The sequence below is a fragment of the Ricinus communis genome, chromosome 10 (assembly GCF_019578655.1).
Source record: "Ricinus communis isolate WT05 ecotype wild-type chromosome 10, ASM1957865v1, whole genome shotgun sequence".
NCBI classification, from domain to species: domain Eukaryota; kingdom Viridiplantae; phylum Streptophyta; class Magnoliopsida; order Malpighiales; family Euphorbiaceae; genus Ricinus; species Ricinus communis.
Window position 1 is genome coordinate 11,407,572 of NC_063265.1, and position 19,007 is coordinate 11,426,578.

The following is a 19,007-nucleotide window of genomic DNA, read 5'->3' on the forward strand; positions in this document are numbered from 1 at the left end:
AAGCATCCTCGCACCCACTCATATGCCCGGTCCCTACCCATCACTGAGTTGAGTGAGGTTAGATCCAATTTATGCAGTTGCACATGTGGAACCTTCTGCAGTATCTGTTAACAGGTTCAGTGATGCGGAGCCTCCTTTCAAGATAAAGCTGAAAATAAATTAGTTGAGCAACCTGTAGCTGTTATTGCAAGTTGTGGAGCTCATGTTTAATTCTGGAGATGAGATGCTACCAATCGGTCCCTTCTACAATTTTTACCTCAAATGCCAAAACAATCTGCAGAATGAATTTTGTTCAAATTAAATGGAGATTTACTCGCCTGTGTTTTTCTTCTGAATGCGTCTTCAGGAGTTTTTCTTTTCTTTTCTTTTTCTTGCATTTTAAATACCAGTAGACATTGTTCATCATTGCCAAATCGATCTTTACTAATATGCAATTTAATTAGAACAAAGTAGTCATATTAAACCCCAAAAAAACTTGCAAAGAAAGAAGAAAATGTACAATCAATATGTATGTATTTATTTTTTTAAGATCTCTGCTGTATGTAACAATACCGAGTCCATTGTTATTGTAATGTCATTGCAACATTACAGGTACTGGCAAAAGGTTGGACTCGTAGCAGACTAAAGCTAAAAGGAAAAAAAAAAAAAAAGCCCTAATTAAGATGCTGTGATCATTTGAAATTATTCTGCTGATTGAGCCTGGCAGCAGCAGCTATGGAAGCTGCTACACCTGCGGGATGTGTAGTAAGGTATGGATCATTCCTCATTTCTGCACCTGTCACCCCTTCCGCATCTTTCCTTGTTGCTGGCCTATCCGCCGGCAACTTCGAAGTTGCATCCTGCATCAGTAACATATAAAACAAATCATTCTGCGTGTTCCTGAGAATGCTATGATAGCAGCATTTGCTTAATTATTATTATGTATGTAATTAATTACCGCGAGTATGTCAGCCAGTTTTGTCTTGTCCTCGTCTCTTGTAGCTCTCGCGTTGAGGGTTGCTGCCGATTGGGCTGCAGCGGCTACACCACCAGGGCTAATGGTGGTGCGACCAGTGGCTCTCACTTCTGCCGCTTGAATTGCAGCCGCATCACTCCATTCAACAGCCTTTTGTCCTGCTGTTAATGCAGTGGCTTCCAGTGCTTCTCCTATTGTTATTCCACCACTAACGTTGCCACTTCCACCTTGTTGATATGCTCCTGATGATCCCAGAGAATTTGTTGGCGCCACTCTTTGGCTATTTTGCCCAACTATCTGTTGCACAAAACAAATTTAAAGCATATCCGTGTCACTTGCCAAGAAATCAAATCATCAAACTTCCTTATTTCCTTTTCTTTTTTCCAATATATTAAGAGTTCAAAGGGTTCTATAACCTTTTAACCTTTCCTTACGTATAAAAAGAAGAGAAGGAAAGAAAAAAATTAACCTGCCCAGCAATTGATTCAGTGATCATACGCCTTCCATGCATATCAGTTTCTTTGACTCTGACACCCACTTCCTCAGCAGCATCATTCATATTCTTAGCAGCAGCAGATTGCACAGCCGATGCTTGGATCATTGCTGCTTCTCTCGGCGGCGCCACCGCTTTGTTGGCTGTATCTGCTTGGATAGAAAACAAATCATCATACTTGATAGGTTCTTCTTGAGGCCTTTCTTGCTGGTGTTGGCTCATATTGGTTGTTAATTTCTTGATCTCAATTTTTGCGCTTTGGATAGGGCTAAGTTCTCTTCTCCTCTCTCTATCTATGTTTTCTTTAGGACGGTGATGAGATTAGATAAGGAGGCTTTATACGTGCATGAGAACATGCAAGACCATGACACGTTCGATTAAGCAATGAAACGTGGAGAGACATTCATGAATAAATAAACACTTGGCAGCTGAATTGCGAGTCCCATGCGATTTTTAGATAAAAAGTTGATGGAGATGATAGGATCATGACTTGGTCTTTATTGGGTAGCAGCATTTGCCTTTTAATAATAGATGTCTAATTTTTTGGTGCCTATCTTCTTGGATGATGGTACAGAAAAGAGACTGTCACATTACATGATCCTTAATGGTGAATCTATCTTTCTTTGATGGACTGCCTTAAATAAAATAACAATGGACGCTTGTGTACTGTGTGAAAAGAAAATAATGTGCTTCAAATTTTAAAATGTATTATCTTCATGTTTTTGCTATATATATTACCATTTAAATGATTTAAGAGTTTATTTATTTGATGAAAAGAAAACGAAAAAAGGTTTAAAGTAGTGCCAAAGTATGATATGAAAAGAGAGTTATACCTGATACACTAGGATGAGATTAATTTCACAGTTCTGTTATGCAAGCATAATTCAGTCGTTTTTGTTTCTAAATGTAAAATTATATTATAATTAATTAATTTGCACAGCGTAACCCATTGACTAATTAATAGTTAAAGATATTTATATTATGCAACTCTTACAAGTTGAGAATTGGATTTTCCACATCCGCGACACGGGACGCACATATTCTTGAGACCAAACAAACCCCTTCTTCTAAAGAAGTACAAGTTGAGACCAAACAAACCTTTTCTTCTAAACAAGTACGAAGAAATTAGGGCTTTACAAAACAGAAAACAGTAAGAGAGCATTCATCATTAAGAATTAAAAAACAAAATGAACGCCGGCAGCAGCACTCCAAATAATCAAAATGGGAGCCTCACAAAGCAACTACCGCCAGAGTCAGTGCCTTTATTTCAAGAAGGCATATTTCTAATTCTCTCAGATGGTCAGCTCTCCAACTCGCAGTTGAAAACGAGTGGGGCGGTCGCGGCTCGCGCCAGTTAGCTGATCAGATCGGCTTCGATATTTTCTCCTGGTTCACTCAGTCTAAAGGTGAGTTAACTCGATTCAACTCTGTAGCTCATTAGCTTTTGAGCTTCTAGACAGTTATTTTTTTCTTTTTTAGTTTTAGGGTTTGAAACAGGTTCGTAATTGCTTAATTGGATTTATTTGTGTCGAAGTTTCTAACTTTTATGTTTGGTAGTTAATCACTTTTGATTCTCAGTTTCAATATCAACAATAAATTTTGCATCTTTCCATTAGTAGGATTAGGTAATTACTAAAGCTCAAATTTAGAATTTTGAATTAACTGAATCGTTGTTCATGCTTGCTGAATTTGATGTTGTTCATTTTATAGTTTCAAGTTTCATATTATGTAATTAAAAGCGCGTAAAGCGCAAGATTGATGTACCTTATTTAAATTGCGGACTTCTGGGAGAATCTATTTTCTTGTTCATTTTTCTGTTTCTGAATTATTATTTTTTTTGGTTAATTGCTCTGGCAGAGCCACTTTATATCGATGATTTAGAAAATATATTGGACGAAGGTATGATTTCTCTCAATACCATGATTGAGGATGGCAGCGTTGAGGAGGTATGCCTTGTTTACATTATTGCACTGAAATGTTGCTATTGACTTTTGTAATTATAATTTATATGCATTATAGTTATGTTGAGTCATGTCACTTGATAACAATCATAGAAGTTTTCATTGTTTCTCACACTTGTTAAAGTTGCAAATTAATTGGCATCTCCACTGTTTTTTGTTACTTGAGTTGAAGGTGAATTTCATATCTAAATGTTAATAAACTGCCAAAATTTTAAAATTTGTCCCTATAGATCTATGTACCATTCAAAATGGCTGCCAACACTTTTTGTTGTTTTCATTTATTAAATTGATTTTTCAATAGCATTTGCACTTGTTTGATTTGAACTAAAGGACTTGAATCAGGTATAGCGCTTCTAGACTGTTCATGGGTTTTGTTTACATTGTCTTGGTTAAGTGCAGCTAGCTATTGACACTAGACATAAAGAATGCAATTTCAATACCATTTTAATTGGTTGCACATTATCTATTAATCTATACAGGTAGCAGAAAAATTAATGATCATGCATGAAGAGTGTTTGGAAGGCAACTATCACACTATTGAACAATTGAGGCAAGCACGTCCTACTGCAGGAGTTCATCAACACATAAGACAGGTGCTTATTCAATTCCTTTCAAAATGGTCCTACTTTCAGAATTTTCTGGTCTTTGTGCTAGTGTATGGTATGCATGTATAAATTTTCCCTCCTATGATGCAATATGAACTTAAATCGTATGGTAATTAAGTTACTACTTAGTGCAACATTGGGAATTAGAATACTTGAAGCCCTTGGGTGAAATAATTGGCTGTTAAGATACATCCAGGATATGCTTACTAAATAACAAAAATTAACATGGATGTCAACTCAATCGTGTCTTTGTTCTACTTAATATTTTCTGGTATTGCCTTGTCAAGTATTTTATCATCTTTTCCAGCTCTTCAATTTGGTGCTAGCTGTTATTTCTGTACAAATTTCTTGTGCTTCCTCCATGGCTTAGCGCTTTTTATAAACTTTTGTCTTGTTCCTGTGTCCTAAGGGAGAAATTATTGCCGGGAATTTGGAATTGAAAATTCTGTTTGTTATCAAGTACTGGGTATGATATAATATGCCAGAATATAGACTTAAAATTGATTTTCATTATCTTGGGATTTCTTTTATAATATTGTTTTTCTACACCATGTTAGGCTGCAAATGGTGATGATGATGAGGATGATGACAGCAGTGATGATGACGATAATAGCATGGGTGATAATAGATCAAACATGATGATGGATGCACCAAAATTTCAGTCAAAGCCGAATGAAGTGAACATGCAGGTTAATGAGCCAAGTTGCCAGGAGGCTCAAGTAGAAGATGAATGGACGGTCATCTCATCTAAGAAAAACCGCGGTAAAAGGAATTAGTTTCAACATGGTTGAGTCAGTATATAATTTACCTTTTTGTTTTTGGCCTCTCCCCTCTTCCTGCATCAATGTAATATGTGTTGCTATGGCTTCTTTTGGCCCCTCAATTTTGCCATGTTTGAACGAAGTTGTTCAGTAGAGTGTAATTTGCTAAGAGGTGAATTTTAAAACGGCATAGCATACTGATTGAATCCATGGGACGCATTTCAACTTAATGCTGGGGTATGTTTTTGGCATTTCAGAGCCTAGTATTTCCAGTGAAGCAAGACCTAAATGATCATTCCCAGCACGTCATATCACTTCACTATTCGAAATACTGGGTTCTTATATTATATGGTCTTAACCTATTTTCTGGCATTCAGCTGTACACAATAAAAGTAAATCGTGCCCCTTTCTCCAACAACTAAAATGAAAGGAGGATCCAAACAAAGTAAAGTAGTAAGTATCTACAGTTGTAAGTTTCTAACCCATATTCTAGTATGTTGGTGCATGCAACATCGCACTGGACGCGCTCTATAAGGAAAAGATGCTGCCCTGTTTTACTTGGAGATCATATCGTAACACAAGTATCATATTTCTTGATTTTTCCAGTGCATGCAAGAAAACGCACCCTTCTTTTCCTACAATCCATGAGGTAGTCCCAAGATTATTTCCAAATGTCACCTGTTACTGGGATTTCACTTCATATTAGCTTGATAGATATATATATAGTTTCACACCGACTAGAGTCCAAAATCTCTCTTGTCCCAAATGGCTTCTGACCTGCTAAAACTTCTACTTTCACTCGTACACTTCACTTTCTACTTCCCAGCAACATCCCAAACCTTACCCTCATATCCTGGTCGCCAGGGTGAGTGGAACCAGCTGCAGTCTAACATAGGCATAACAGCAATGCACATGCAGCTTCTGCATGATAACAAAGTCATCATTTACGACCGTACAGATTTCGGGAGATCCAACGTCTCCCTCCCCCACCGTCGCTGCCGGCACGACTCTCGTGACCAGGCTCTTGAAGTGGATTGCACTGCACACACTATCCTGTATGACTTGGACACCAACTCATTCCGTCCCCTAACGATTCAGACTGATGTGTGGTGCTCTTCTGCGTCAGTTATACCTAATGGAACCTTAATTCAGACAGGTGGGTACAATGACGGCGACCATGTAATGCGCTCATTTACTTCATGCTTGAATGATGATTGTGATTGGATTGAATTTCGAGATTATCTAAGAGAAAGAAGATGGTACGCAAGTAATCAAATCTTGCCTGATGGAAGAATTATAATTGTTGGTGGTAGAAGAGCATATACTTACGAGTTTTACCCTTCTGTTTCGCGAACCTTTTGGCTTAGTTTTTTGAGAGAAACTCGTGATGGTAATAGTGAAAACAATTTGTATCCATTTCTACACCTCTTACCTGATGGAAACTTGTTCATCTTCGCTAACACAAGATCAATATTATTAGATTACAACAGAAATCATGTAATTAGAGAATTTCCCCGGATACCTAATCACGATCCTCGTAATTATCCAAGCACAGGGTCTTCAGTTTTACTTCCTCTTGATGAAAACAGTGACAGTATTCGAGCTGAGATCTTGATTTGCGGAGGTGCACCAAGAGGTTCATTTGAACGAAACGCACGCAGAGTCTTTGAAGGTGCAATTTCTTCATGCGGGCGGCTTGTAGTCACTCGTCACAACCCTAGCTGGGATATGGAAACCATGCCAACTCCACGAGTCATGAGCGACATGCTACTTCTTCCAACTGGTGATATCATCATAATCAATGGCGCCCAATCAGGCACCGCGGGTTATGATGCTGCTCGCAATCCTATAACCAATCCATTCATATACCGCCCACATCAATCGTCTAATAGGCGTTTCTCAGTAATGACACCATCACAAAAACCAAGAATGTATCACTCATCAGCAATTCTGCTTCCTGATGGACGTGTATTAGTAGGGGGAAGTAATCCTCAACCTACTTATCAATTTACCAACGTTTTTTACCCAACAGACCTAAGTTTGGAGACATTTTCACCACCATACTTATCAGATGAGTATACACAAATAAGGCCAAGTGTTTTATCTCTAGACAAGAGTACTTTAGGGTATGGGAACGCTTCAGCATTTAGGGTAAGGTTTCATGTCGAAGAATATATATCAGATAATGTATTATCAGTAAGAATAGTTGCACCTTCTTTCACTACACATTCATTTGCCATGAACCAAAGGATGGTGGTGCTGAAGATGAATTCTATTGAAGCTGAAACATCCAACACGTATGCTTTGCATGTTGCTGGACCATCAACGGTTCAGATTGCACCACCGGGGTACTACTTGTTGTTTGTTGTCCATGCTGGTACACCTAGTAATGGTTCCTGGGTGAAGATACAGTGATGGTGAAGGTTGTTCAGGTTTTGCTAAAGAAAACATGCACATGGTACTAGTTTATGTCATATATATATGTATATAGCAATAGAGAAAAGGGTAATAATTGGGAACCGTGATTCCACTTGCCAATTAATCAATTAATAAAAAAAACATTACTCAAAATCGTTACCTTAATATATATATATATATATATATATATATACATTTATATACAAAATTTATATTCTAATATTAAATTAAATGTAGTAATAAATATATATATATATATATATATATATATATATATTTATATCGATTATTAAACAATATAAGGTCTAGTGGAATATATACTTGAGGTAAGTAAATATATATATATATATATATATAATATATACTGTACATTTTTTTATTTTTTTATTTTTGCTAAAGATCGAGGCTTGAGATGTAATTCAAAGTCTTCATTTTGCTAAACAATCTTGCTTATTTTCTTGGAAACAAACTTTCCATGTTATTATTCAAGGGAAAGGTTAATTGTCACATCAAATAGACATTTGCTATCTTTGCCCTATTTCTTCTTCTTCTTTATGGCTTATCCTTCTTAAATTTAATCGGAAATGGATACACAATGCATCTACAATTTACTACCTTTCAACTTTTCTTTTTTCTCTCTTCATCATAAAGCTCTGTGCATAATCTTTTAATACTTTTCTGGGACTACTAATTGAGATTAAAAAATATTGAATTATTCACTAATATTAATAAAAATAAATATTATTTCTACCCTTATATGTATATATATAATATGTCCATTGTAAAAAAAGAATAGGAGGCTTTTCCTTGTTGTTGACTAGACCCCTCAACCTCAAGTTTTGAAAATTAAAATCATACATCGCCCCGATATTTTTCTCTCATAAAGGCCACCTCTGCTATAAACAATTACTTGACGTACCAAACTTGTTTTGGTCTGAATTTGTTAAGCCACAGGCATTAATTCACTAAAAGTTTATTCCATAATTATGGGATATTTCAACCCATATATTTGTAAGTAATACAATATTCATCAATTCTTAATTCTTTCATTTCTTAAACTATTTTTATAGTATTTAACATAAAATACCATTTTGTAAAATATTCTCCAAATAAAAATGGCTATGAAGGGTTCATTATCATTAGGTTATGATATGATAATAAATAAACAGTCGGTGGTGACTAAACCTATTTAATTAAAAGACTCAAAGTATCATGTAAATTTTGATTTTAACAACCTACACTATTTATATTATTCAAGTTCAGAACTAATGTGCATTTGTCGCCATACATTCTTGATGACAATGCTCTCAACATTATATTAAATTCATTTGCACAATTATAGATACTAAATAACATAACATAACACAAACCCCACATCAGTTTCTGCTTCTAAAATAAAACATTAATTTGTCATCAAAATTAGTATACATATATATTATGGGGCGGCTACTAACAGGCATTTCACATCATCATTTTATTTTATTTGGTTGAACCATTCGCCACATCCAACTGCAAAAGGAATCCGACTTATTGTAATTATGATTTAAATTGAGCATTGGCAATGAAGATAAATAAATAAGGAGATTAGAAGGCTAATCCTAGAAGAGAAGGAGGAATTAGTAATAATAAATAGTACAGTTATACTGCATAACGAGATGAATAATGGTTTTTTCATGAAAATCCATACCAAACATGACCTATCGAGAAAGCCAACTTAGATCCCATCATATATACGTTTATGTAATTACAGTATTTAATAAATAAAAAATATTACGTATTATTATAGAAATTGTTTCGATCTATGAATAGACTAGTAAACTAAATCTATTTAATAATTTTTTATATGTTTATCGTCTTTGTTTAATCTAAAATGTTTAATATATTATTAATATTTAAATGTTTAATATATTAGTAATGTTTAAGGAGAAAATATCTGCTTCTACAATAACGACACATACAAACATGTCCTAAACAAATGGAATCGTGTCATTTTAGTGTGGGCCATAGTTATCCACATAAGCAAGAGGCGTTGCCTGATCATGTGCCAGTTAGACCTTAACCCCATCGACGTCGCCTGTAGAACAAGTGATAACACGCTTGCTCAGTGGCATATAATAGTAAATTCTATAAACATCAAGCCCTTTTCATTACCGGCCACCATCTAAACCACTCCATTAAGTTTTCCCTCCCATGAACACGACTAGACTTTTTCCTTTCTAGACAACCAAACAACCAAAAACAAACCCAGAGAAAGTGAAAGAAAATTAGATACAGATAAATATACATAAACCAAAAGAAAAATTATTAGGGAGAAAAAGAAATGAAGCACATTTTCAAGAAATTACATATAGGAAGTGGTCATGAGCCAAACCACCGACCGGACGAGACTCCTTCACCATCACAATCTTGCAGCTCCGATCACCGTACTTCCTCCGTCAATGCTCCCGCGAGTCCTCCTTCAACGTCTTCGTCACCAGTAATTGCCACGACGATTGTTACTTCTTCGGCGATGAATAATAATAATAATAGCACTAATAATAATGATAATAATACTAACAACAATAATAATAATAATAATAATAATCGTACGGATTACTATGCTTCAGAGGAAGATTACCAGATACAGCTAGCGCTGGCGCTGAGTGCGAGCGCGTCGAATTCGGAGTTTAGAGAAGATCACGAAAATGATCAGATCAGAGCAGCGACGCTGTTGAGTTTGGGAGGGAATCATAATAATCATACTCATAATCCTACTCATCGGATCGATATGCCCAGGAATAAAGGAGAGCTTGCTGCTGAGGCCTTGTCTAGGCAATACTGGGTGAGTGTTATCGAAGTTGAATTCTGAGGAATTGAATTTCCTACCACGTGGATTCTTTTTATAGTAATCAGCTGTAATTAGGGTTTAATCTCAAGTAATTTTGGTTTCTCATTCTGGATTTCTGTTGATTAGGGTTTAATAATTGAATATTGTATAATTCACTGCTGAGTTTTGTTGGGGAAACAGAGTAGATTGAACTGTTCTTGAGTTCATCTTTGAGCTTTTTGATGGACTGTGATTAGGCCTATGGAGAATTGTTGTACCATAGTACATTTGACTATGATTAATGTTGATTAGGTCATAATTGTTTGGCATTTACCTAAACTGTTAGAGATAGGATTCAGGTCAAGTAATTTCAGTTGTGCATGAAGGGAACTGTTGGGAATAAGCCAGAATTTGGCTTTTTTTATTTTTGGTAGTTGATGCTGAACATAGCTCCATCCAATTGGGTACTTTAATCAGGATTTTATATTTCCAGGTCAAATGCTTGGTTTATACTTACTTTATTGTTATGTCTGGGAAAATCTGGTCAATTAAACTGTATTTGAGTCATGGCTGCTCCTATGTGGTGTATTGAGCTTGGTTATTGGGTTCTATTGGGGTTTGTGGTGTGTTTAACGCATGCTTGTACCATATAGTTTTGGATGAATGCTGGTTCAGTTCAGTCAAAAGTTAAAACACTTATTTGATTCACTTTTCACTGACCACTAGAAATGCCATTTCTATATGCCTGTGTAGACCTGTGTTGCTAACATATGATGCCACTAGTTAATGTCACCTTACTTCTATTTGCCTCAACTTGTATGGATTAGTTCAACATGAATTTAATGTGCTTTGCTATGAGGAGAAAGTAACTGATGGTTTTCTGTGCGTATGGGTAATCCCAGAAATGAGTGGCACACCTGTGTTTACCTCGATTTTGTTTAAGGTGATTCTAGATGCCAACAATACAGGAATTTGTGTTTCTCGCGTATGTTGCTATCATATGTTGCTATCTCACTTTTATTTGCTTCGACTTGTTTTGCATTGACTCTCCAGGAATACAATGTGCTGGACTATGAAGAGAAAGTAATGGATGGTTTTTATGATGTGTTCTCCAGAAGTCCAGTAGTCCAAGCAAAAATGCCATCTCTCACAGAACTAGAAACAAACCCTGGGAGTTCTAGTTTTGAAGCAGTAGTAATAAACCGAGCAATGGATCATGCATTGGAAGAGTTGGTCCAAGTTGCACAATGTATTGCTCTAGATTGCCCTGCTACAGATGTTGGCATTTTAGTACAGCGACTGGCAGAAGTTGTCACAGGACATATGGGTGGGCCAGTAAAGGATGCTAATATAATGTTGGCAAGGTGGATGGAAAGAAGCACAGATTTGAGGAAATCTCTCCACACAAGTGCATTGCCTATTGGGTCGATAGATATTGGTTTGTCTCGGCATCGGGCTTTACTTTTTAAGGTCAGACTTATGTTTCAACTAGTGACTAGTTATAACTTATTTGGCTACCTGGAAACTTTTGTGTTCAATATCTTCTTAACTCGGTTGTAGGTATTGGCTGACAATATAAGGTTTCCTTGCCGGCTGGTGAAGGGTAGCCATTACACTGGTATAGAGGATGATGCTATCAACATAATAAAGTTAGAAGATGAGAGGTTATTGTCTTTTTTTCTTTGTGTCCATGTATTTATTATTATTGATTGGACTTATTGAGTGCTTAAAAATTTTAATTAACAATGCAACTCTTTTTTCTGTAAGGGTGTGTGCATATGACAGACGTCTGTATTAGTTAAGGGTTTCTTCCTGGTTATTATTCCTTCCTTAGACTGAGATCATTTGTACATGCAAGTTGCAAACCTATTGATGCTCCATTCAGAAAGGTCGGCCATGTTAAGGATGGTGGGGTAAAGCAAGAAAGGGGTAGACCTAAACAAACATGAAAACAAGTTAACAAAATCTAGGATGATCTATTGATGTAGCCCAAAATTTGGAGTTGAGAAGTAGAATGCAATAGCGGACCCCAATTAAGTGGGAATCAAGGCTTAGTTGAGTTGAGTTTTATTTCCTCCTTAGAATTGAGCAGACATGGAATGATATCTTATTTCTCCGGTTATTATCTTTTCTGTTACTGCTTAGAACGGCCAGCTTTTTCTTGTTGAGTGGCCATTGTTTGTTGTCTCGAGCTGAAAGGGGCTCAGGCTTAGGCCACATGAGAAATGCTTGTGTACTGGGTCAAGGAATCAGAGTATAATTGTGTATAGCCCATGCAAATTGGTGGGTTCCCATTTTAAAGTTAAAGGTCATAATAAACTATACTTTCATAATCTTTTCTCAATGCTGTGTTGAGTTTTATGTGTATAGTTCATGGTTTTCCTCTAGTTCGGCCTCATGGCTGAGCTTAAGATCTGAAAACTGTTGAACATTTTTCACTTGCAGATTTATGAGAATCATTTGATTGTGTTCCTCTCATTTTCTTGAAGAGCTTATAGTGTTACTGCATTTTTTATTTTGTCTGTTTGTACATGCGTGTGAATTTGGTTTAGTAGATGAGACTTACTTCCAGTTGTTTTTACTTCTAACTTGTGAATTTTGTGACTTCAGGGAGTTTTTGGTTGATCTCATGGCAGATCCTGGGACACTAATACCAGCTGATGTTCTGAGTGCAAAAGACACTACCTTTAAATCATATAATCCAAACATAAATATAATCGCCGGTCTTCAGTCTCCTAATGAGTCTGAAATTATTTATACAAGATCAAGCCCATCATTTGGTGAAGGCAGTAGTCAGAACTCTTCAATGGATGGTAGTTTGCCTCTGGATAGAAGGTCAAGTAATGAAACTGCAGAATCCTTGGCTTCATTCTCTGGTGCTAGTTCCAATGTTGGTGTTGGTTCTTCTGGAGGACCTAGTAAAGTAGCTTCTTCTAATCAACATGGTAATATTTCCTCCTTGGCTATTGGGTACAAGGGGGGTCGTGGAACCCATGCAGTTGCTGATGCTGTGCGGATGAATGTCAATGTGATTCCATATGGTCAAAATAGCTTGGAGGATTCTAGAAACCTTTTTTCAGATCTTAATCCATTCCAGATCAAAGGAACAGGCAAAAGTTTCATGCATAACAAACCTGCTGAGAATAAAGTTGAGGACTTTCATGGGCAGAAAGATAATCTCCTTCCTGGTCGACCCCCTGCACCATTGAAGTGGAAAAATCGATATGCATATAATGAAGTCCCTAGGAAAAAAGAATATGATTATATAGAGGGTCTCTTTCCAGGCATTTCTCGTGAACCAAATGGCTATAATCAGTCATCTTTGGCTTCATCAAGTTCTACTATGTCTGAGAAGGTATATCCTCAGGGTCTCAACTCATCCAGTAGTTCAAATACGTCCAGCAGAGATGGTGATGCTTGGAATTCTTCTAGTGGTACCAATTCAGCTTTGGCATCTGGCATGAATCAATGCTACAAGTCATCTTTAGTTGAGGAAGCAAACTCAGACTTCAAAGAAGAAAGTCCTAGGGATGCAAAGAATTTCCAAAATGATGCAGAAGTGACCATTAGAGATGATGAAAATAATGAAATTGGTTTCCAAGATCGTAGAAAGTGCACGCATGACAGATTTATGGGGATCAATCTGAAACTAAAAGAAAGTTCTAGCTCATCAATTGATTCCGGCAAAAACAAGGTTGATCAAATATTTGATGATGTAGATGTGGGTGAGTGTGAAATTCCTTGGGAAGATCTGGATCTTGGTGAGAGGATTGGACTAGGTAATGCTCTTGGATGGTGAAGCTTTGTATTGTGTTTATCAATCATGGTTTCATAATGGGTGAGATGATATGCAAAATGATGCGGATGAATTTAGGCATACACCTACAGAAAATATAAAAGAACACAACCAAAGTTAAATATGCATCAACATTCAGAGTATTAGCTCTTTCTCTGCATAATTAGTTTCTTTCTATAGATAACTTTTTCTTTTTGGTTTTGCTGGTAATATACTTTTTCAAATTTCTTGGAAATCATGCTTTTAGATCAAAACCTAATCAGGCTATTATCTGAATAGACCTCTTTGCATTGTGATATGGTAGTTCCTTTAGCAGGAATGGAGTTAAATATTTTGTGATGCTAATGCAGCTCTAGCTGTGTGATACTTTGTATTGCTAGAGTGGGAGGAGCACTGGTGTTATTTTAATGCTTGCGTAACTATGTTTTTGGGTCTTTAGTGTTTCTTTCTTGAACTCTTATTCCGCCAAACTACCCCCCTTTCCCTCTTATATTTGTCCGACCATGTTTCCTTGTGGCAGGTTCATATGGGGAAGTCTATCATGCTGACTGGAATGGCACGGTGAGCTTGAATTTTCCTACATTTACTTATGTTGGTTACAATCTGGGGGATATATTTATTACACAAATTAGTTAATAAGACTATGAAAGTCCCTTTCATCTAAATTCTTTCATGGCATTTTTTCTTGCAGTGTCTTAATCTTCTCATTATTAATTTGACCTTTTCTTTTCTCTTTCTTTTCTTTCCAAGTTGGTTTCTATGTTCTAGTTTATATTGGTAGATAACTGGTGATTTTGGGAAAAAGAACTATTTTCTTTTTCGAAACTGAAACTCTTATTTTAAGTTGAGGTGGATATGCACAAGAGGAACATTTTGTTGTCATTTCCATAATAGCTGTTCTCCTTTTTCCACCAACTACTATCATTATTACTCTTCTGTTGAATTCCTGGCAGAGATCTTACTGGAGATTTTCTTCCTTTATTATATTAATATCTTACAAAATTTTGGAGGAAATAAAGATAAAAGCCGATTGACTCCTGGCTGGACAATTGTTGTTGAACTTACAGGAGGTTGCTGTGAAGAAATTTTTAGACCAGGATTTCTCAGGTGCTGCTTTAGCTGAATTCAAAGAGAAGTAAGCAACAAGCTAGCCTTCTAATATGCATTTTGGCTCACTTCAGGATTTTCTCACACTTATCATGTAGCTATGCAAAAACCACAGGGATGCACATGGGAAACTGACTAAATAATAGTCTGTTCATAGCTATTATATGACTTTGTTCTCTTTCTCCCTCCTGTGGTAGATTAAAATAAATGAATTGAGGAAATTTGTTTCATTTCCCCTTTACTTTGCCACGAGTTCTGAGCTTATGACTTTTTAGACATGGTTTACACTTTGTTTAGGAAGAAAGTATGAATGTAGGGCAAGTAAGGGTACAGGAAGTAACAAGAAAAAGTTAAAATTTGTATAGAAGATAGTAGGTGTAATATGGGGAAGGGTAATAGTGGCTTTCTCATTAGTACCTTAGATAGGTTCCTTTATGCAGTGATCTGAACACAGTTACTTCTGCACTTCATTTTCTGTATGGTTTGATTGTTGACAAGGATGCTAATGTTTGAAGAATTGGGAATCCAACTCCTAGTTGTGTGCCCCTATCTGATTGTTGCACCCAAGTGCGAAGGACATATCAACAGTATAATAAAGCCCTTCCCTTCTCCTCTCCCTTCATACTTCCCAAACAAAGTGTTATCATCTGAGTTTCCTTTCCTTATCATGCCTACACAACTCAGGGAATAGTATCTATCTGTCATAGATACTAGCTATCGATCTTTTTGCTGGCCAGACTTATGGACCCTGTATATTGATACTTACTTTTTGGTGTAGGTGCGAATAATGCGGAGATTACGCCATCCAAATGTTGTTCTCTTTATGGGTGCTGTTACACGCCCGAATCTCTCTATCATTTCGGAGTTTCTTCCTAGGTATAATATTGTGTCTTCACTTCCAAGGGTGGCTCAGTGGGGTAGGCCTTTAAGACAACTGCCTGAGGCTCCCTAATTGTAGAAGGCCCCCATAATTAAAAGTATTTTAGTAAAATAAAATTTCAAAAAAAAAAAAATATATATATATATATATATATATATATATATATATAGCTTGATAAAGAAAAACCTACAAAATAAGGAAAAATACCTAAAGTAAGTATATAAAATTAAAAATGAAATTAAAAAATTTAAGTCTATTATCTTTTCTTATTTTCTTAAATAATGTCATCATTCTATAATTTTGTTCTCCAGAAACTAGAGTCTAATAACTATCTACTTTCTTGCTAATTAAGTTAAATTTTTGAAAAGAAAAGAAAATCTCCCAATGCTTTTCTCAAAAAAACTATGGCATAACTCATCAAAACGGTTTTTAAAGTACAGTAATATGTTTAATTTCTAATTTAGTCATGAAAAATTAGTTTAGAATAAAATGTCTCGACTTAAAAAAATTTCTTAAGCATGCATCTCGATATTTATGGTTTTGATTTAAGAGAAGTTGCACAAATAAAAATTAACAATCCGACTGAAATATTTAATCTAATAAAGTAGAACTTTTTTCCAAATTGTTTTATTGCATATAGGCCATTGTAAACTCACTGTTTACGATATATTTGTTACAGTTGCATCTACAAAAGAAGTTTTTCAAAATTCAAGATTATTGAAAATTATTTACGAACAGTTATATCTCATATAGATTAAATGGGTTAACAATCTTATCAATTGAAAATTATTTGTTGGCTTAATTTGAAAACAAAAGTTTAATTAGTAATTTTGCATCTAGAAAGACCGGAATTGAGTTTATAGTTTTAAGTTGAATTTATTTTGTTATTTTTAAAAATACTCATTTTTATCACTTGCTTAAGGCTTCCGCAAATGGTAAGCCAACCCTGTTCATTTTGTGTGACACCTTCTTGACTAGTGGTTTATACTTCAGAAACAGATATGCTAACTATCTCTATAATTTTGTGCCTCTGTTAGGATTTCTTTGGGAAAAGGAGGAAAATGAGTAGGAGAGAAAATGGAGGGCCCGCTAGAAATAAATTTGGGGCCATATGGATCCCGCATTTTTCTTCCACTTCTCTCTCCTCCTCTGTTTTCCTCCCTTCCCAAACATAGTGTTAATGCTTATAGTCCATTTTTACAAATTTATATGGTTGATAATATTGTTTGAATCAGGGGGAGTTTGTATCGGATTCTTCATCGTCCTCACTGTCAAATTGATGAGAAGCGTAGAATTAAGATGGCTCTCGATGTGGTATGAGATTTTTGAACTCAACTCTATTCTAGTCGGAATTCAACATCTTTCTGTCAAATAAGAATATTTCCACGTGTTGCAGGCAAGGGGTATGAATTGCTTGCATTCCAGTATACCTACAATTGTTCACCGGGATTTGAAGTCACCAAATCTTTTGGTTGATAAAAACTGGAATGTGAAGGTATGCATGGTTGTCTGGTTTGCTCTTTGGCATCTAAATTGTTGTTTCCTATTATGTTATTCTCGGGATCTGATATCTTTCTTCTCACAGTAATCAGTATTGTAGAAACAATTATGATGGCCTATATATTTGTGTTAATTTGGAGTTAGCTTCATTGATCTCCAAAACAGTTGAAATTACTTTCAACAATGTTCTCATTTTCTTAATTCCAGAAATTAGTTAACTGTTACTCAGATTGGTCTTTATAACTTACTGCAAGCTAATAGAATGTACAAGGATAGAGTTGCTAGTTAGTTGAAAATTGATTATGCTTTGCTTCTGTTACAGTTCAGTTTCGTGTATAAACTTTGACAGACCTTTTATCTTTAACTGCAGGTTTGTGATTTTGGGTTATCACGCTTGAAGCATAACACCTTTTTGTCATCCAAATCAACTGCAGGAACAGTGAGTTTATCCTCTTAACTTCTCTGGCAGGCTTTGTCTTTTTTACCTTGATGCCTTATCTCTGATGTATTTTTTATTCTGTTAGCCTGAGTGGATGGCACCAGAAGTTCTCCGTAATGAACCCTCAAATGAGAAGTAAGTTGCCTGTGTTCTGTTTTGCATTTTTAGATTTGCTTGTTACACTTGTAGAAGCAAAATATTATACTCAATGTGTCATGCTTGCATTAAATGTACAGGTGTGATGTATATAGTTTTGGGGTCATTCTTTGGGAGCTTGCTACGCTAAGATTGCCATGGAGTGGGATGAATCCAATGCAAGTTGTGGGTGCAGTTGGTTTCCAGAATCGTCGCCTCGAAATTCCCAAGGATATCGACCCTAAAGTCGCAATGATAATTTGGCAATGTTGGCAGTCGTAAGTTGAGAAGGAAATTTTTTAAATTTGCTCACATTAACGTGCATTTACTAATATGAATTTGCTGTAACTTATCGTTGCTTTTGGCATGTCATTCCTCAGTGATCCAAACGCCCGACCTTCCTTTGCAGAGCTCACAACAGCTCTAAAGCCATTGCAGCGTCTTGTGATCCCTTCACATCTGGACCAACCAAGCTCGCCTCTGCAGCAGGAGATCTCAGTAAATTCTACACCTTGAAGTGTCCAAAATACTCAATTGTGAATAAGGAGATATCTGTGTATTTTGCCTTGTGGAGCTAGCTAGTGTATGAAAATTTTCGATTAAAAGAAAAAAAAAAAAAGAATACAAAAAACAAGAAGAGATGCAATAGGAGAAAATGCATATAGGGCCAATTTGTGTAATTAATGAATTGCTACTGCACAGCCTAAAGAAGGTAGCAGCACTTCTTTTGTACAGTTGGGTGTATGAGAGCATGTGTATTGAGAAATTGGAACTTTGTAATATGTGTATTTGCAGCATAATTACTGTAATGGGAGTGAGTTCATGTGCCTTCTCCGACTTGTTATGTTCATCAATTTTTGAAGATAAAGTTCTCCGCTTTCCGGAACGGGAGTCATCAATTCATTTATGCTTCTTTAAGTGAAAAATATTTTCTTAATAATATCACATGTTTGTCTATTTACCATGGGCTTTCCTGGTCACCCATTGACCCCGTCCAGGTGTATGTTTGTCAGTTGCTTCTTATCAAGAAAGATCCCGTGATGCTTTCCGCTGTCTTAATTTGCAGCAATTAACAATGCTAATTTATCAAACAATGAGAGTAATATCTGTCTTCACCTCAATTCATTGCTACATTACCACTAATGACGGCA

General features: G+C 36.0%; 4 protein-coding genes across 4 annotated transcripts; 3 read left to right on the forward strand and 1 right to left on the reverse strand.

Moving 5' to 3' along the window:
- Nucleotides 1-496: 496 nt before the first annotated feature.
- Nucleotides 497-1,769, reverse strand: LOC8288438 (late embryogenesis abundant protein 47). The gene is made up of 3 exons (XM_002512215.4): nucleotides 1,425-1,769; nucleotides 938-1,252; nucleotides 497-839 (listed from the first exon to the last, which is right to left on the reverse strand). Exons 1-3 carry the CDS (start codon nucleotides 1,668-1,670, stop codon nucleotides 672-674), a joined length of 729 nt encoding a protein of 242 aa, XP_002512261.1. The 5' UTR covers nucleotides 1,671-1,769; the 3' UTR covers nucleotides 497-671.
- A 670-nt stretch (nucleotides 1,770-2,439) lies between these two features.
- On the forward strand, nucleotides 2,440-5,005 carry LOC8288439 (pre-rRNA-processing protein TSR2 homolog). The gene is given in 5 exon segments (XM_002512216.4): nucleotides 2,440-2,738; nucleotides 2,741-2,854; nucleotides 3,306-3,394; nucleotides 3,889-4,002; nucleotides 4,572-5,005. Coding segments are annotated over 5 exon segments (639 nt in total). The 5' UTR covers nucleotides 2,440-2,635; the 3' UTR covers nucleotides 4,791-5,005.
- A 133-nt stretch (nucleotides 5,006-5,138) lies between these two features.
- Nucleotides 5,139-7,340, forward strand: LOC8288440 (aldehyde oxidase GLOX-like). Its single transcript, XM_015714956.2, has one exon. It carries the CDS (start codon nucleotides 5,541-5,543, stop codon nucleotides 7,188-7,190), a length of 1,650 nt encoding a protein of 549 aa, XP_015570442.2. The 5' UTR covers nucleotides 5,139-5,540; the 3' UTR covers nucleotides 7,191-7,340.
- A 1,970-nt stretch (nucleotides 7,341-9,310) lies between these two features.
- LOC8288441 (serine/threonine-protein kinase EDR1) lies at nucleotides 9,311-18,693 on the forward strand. Its single transcript, XM_048380351.1, has 14 exons — nucleotides 9,311-10,014; nucleotides 11,053-11,469; nucleotides 11,560-11,663; nucleotides 12,610-13,778; nucleotides 14,316-14,356; nucleotides 14,863-14,930; nucleotides 15,343-15,409; nucleotides 15,681-15,778; nucleotides 17,018-17,096; nucleotides 17,179-17,277; nucleotides 17,653-17,721; nucleotides 17,807-17,856; nucleotides 17,958-18,134; nucleotides 18,237-18,693. Exons 1-14 carry the CDS (start codon nucleotides 9,514-9,516, stop codon nucleotides 18,370-18,372), a joined length of 3,075 nt encoding a protein of 1,024 aa, XP_048236308.1. The 5' UTR covers nucleotides 9,311-9,513; the 3' UTR covers nucleotides 18,373-18,693.
- Nucleotides 18,694-19,007: the final 314 nt, after the last annotated feature.

Bases quoted from the DNA above. Each gene is read 5' to 3' on its own strand.
- LOC8288438 (XM_002512215.4), bottom strand. From the start codon at position 1,670: ATGAGCCAACACCAGCAAGAAAGGCCTCAAGAAGAACCTATCAAGTAT. The intron at 1,253-1,424 runs GTTAATTTTTTT...TTTGTGCAACAG, and splicing joins CTGAATCAATTGCTGGGCAG to ATAGTTGGGCAAAATAGCCA. The intron at 840-937 runs GTAATTAATTAC...TTACTGATGCAG, and splicing joins AACTGGCTGACATACTCGCG to GATGCAACTTCGAAGTTGCC.
- LOC8288440 (XM_015714956.2), top strand. From the start codon at position 5,541: ATGGCTTCTGACCTGCTAAAACTTCTACTTTCACTCGTACACTTCACT.
- LOC8288441 (XM_048380351.1), top strand. From the start codon at position 9,514: ATGAAGCACATTTTCAAGAAATTACATATAGGAAGTGGTCATGAGCCA. The intron at 15,410-15,680 runs GTTTGAAGAATT...TTTTTGGTGTAG, and splicing joins TTGTTGACAAGGATGCTAAT to GTGCGAATAATGCGGAGATT. The intron at 17,857-17,957 runs GTAAGTTGCCTG...TTAAATGTACAG, and splicing joins AATGAACCCTCAAATGAGAA to GTGTGATGTATATAGTTTTG.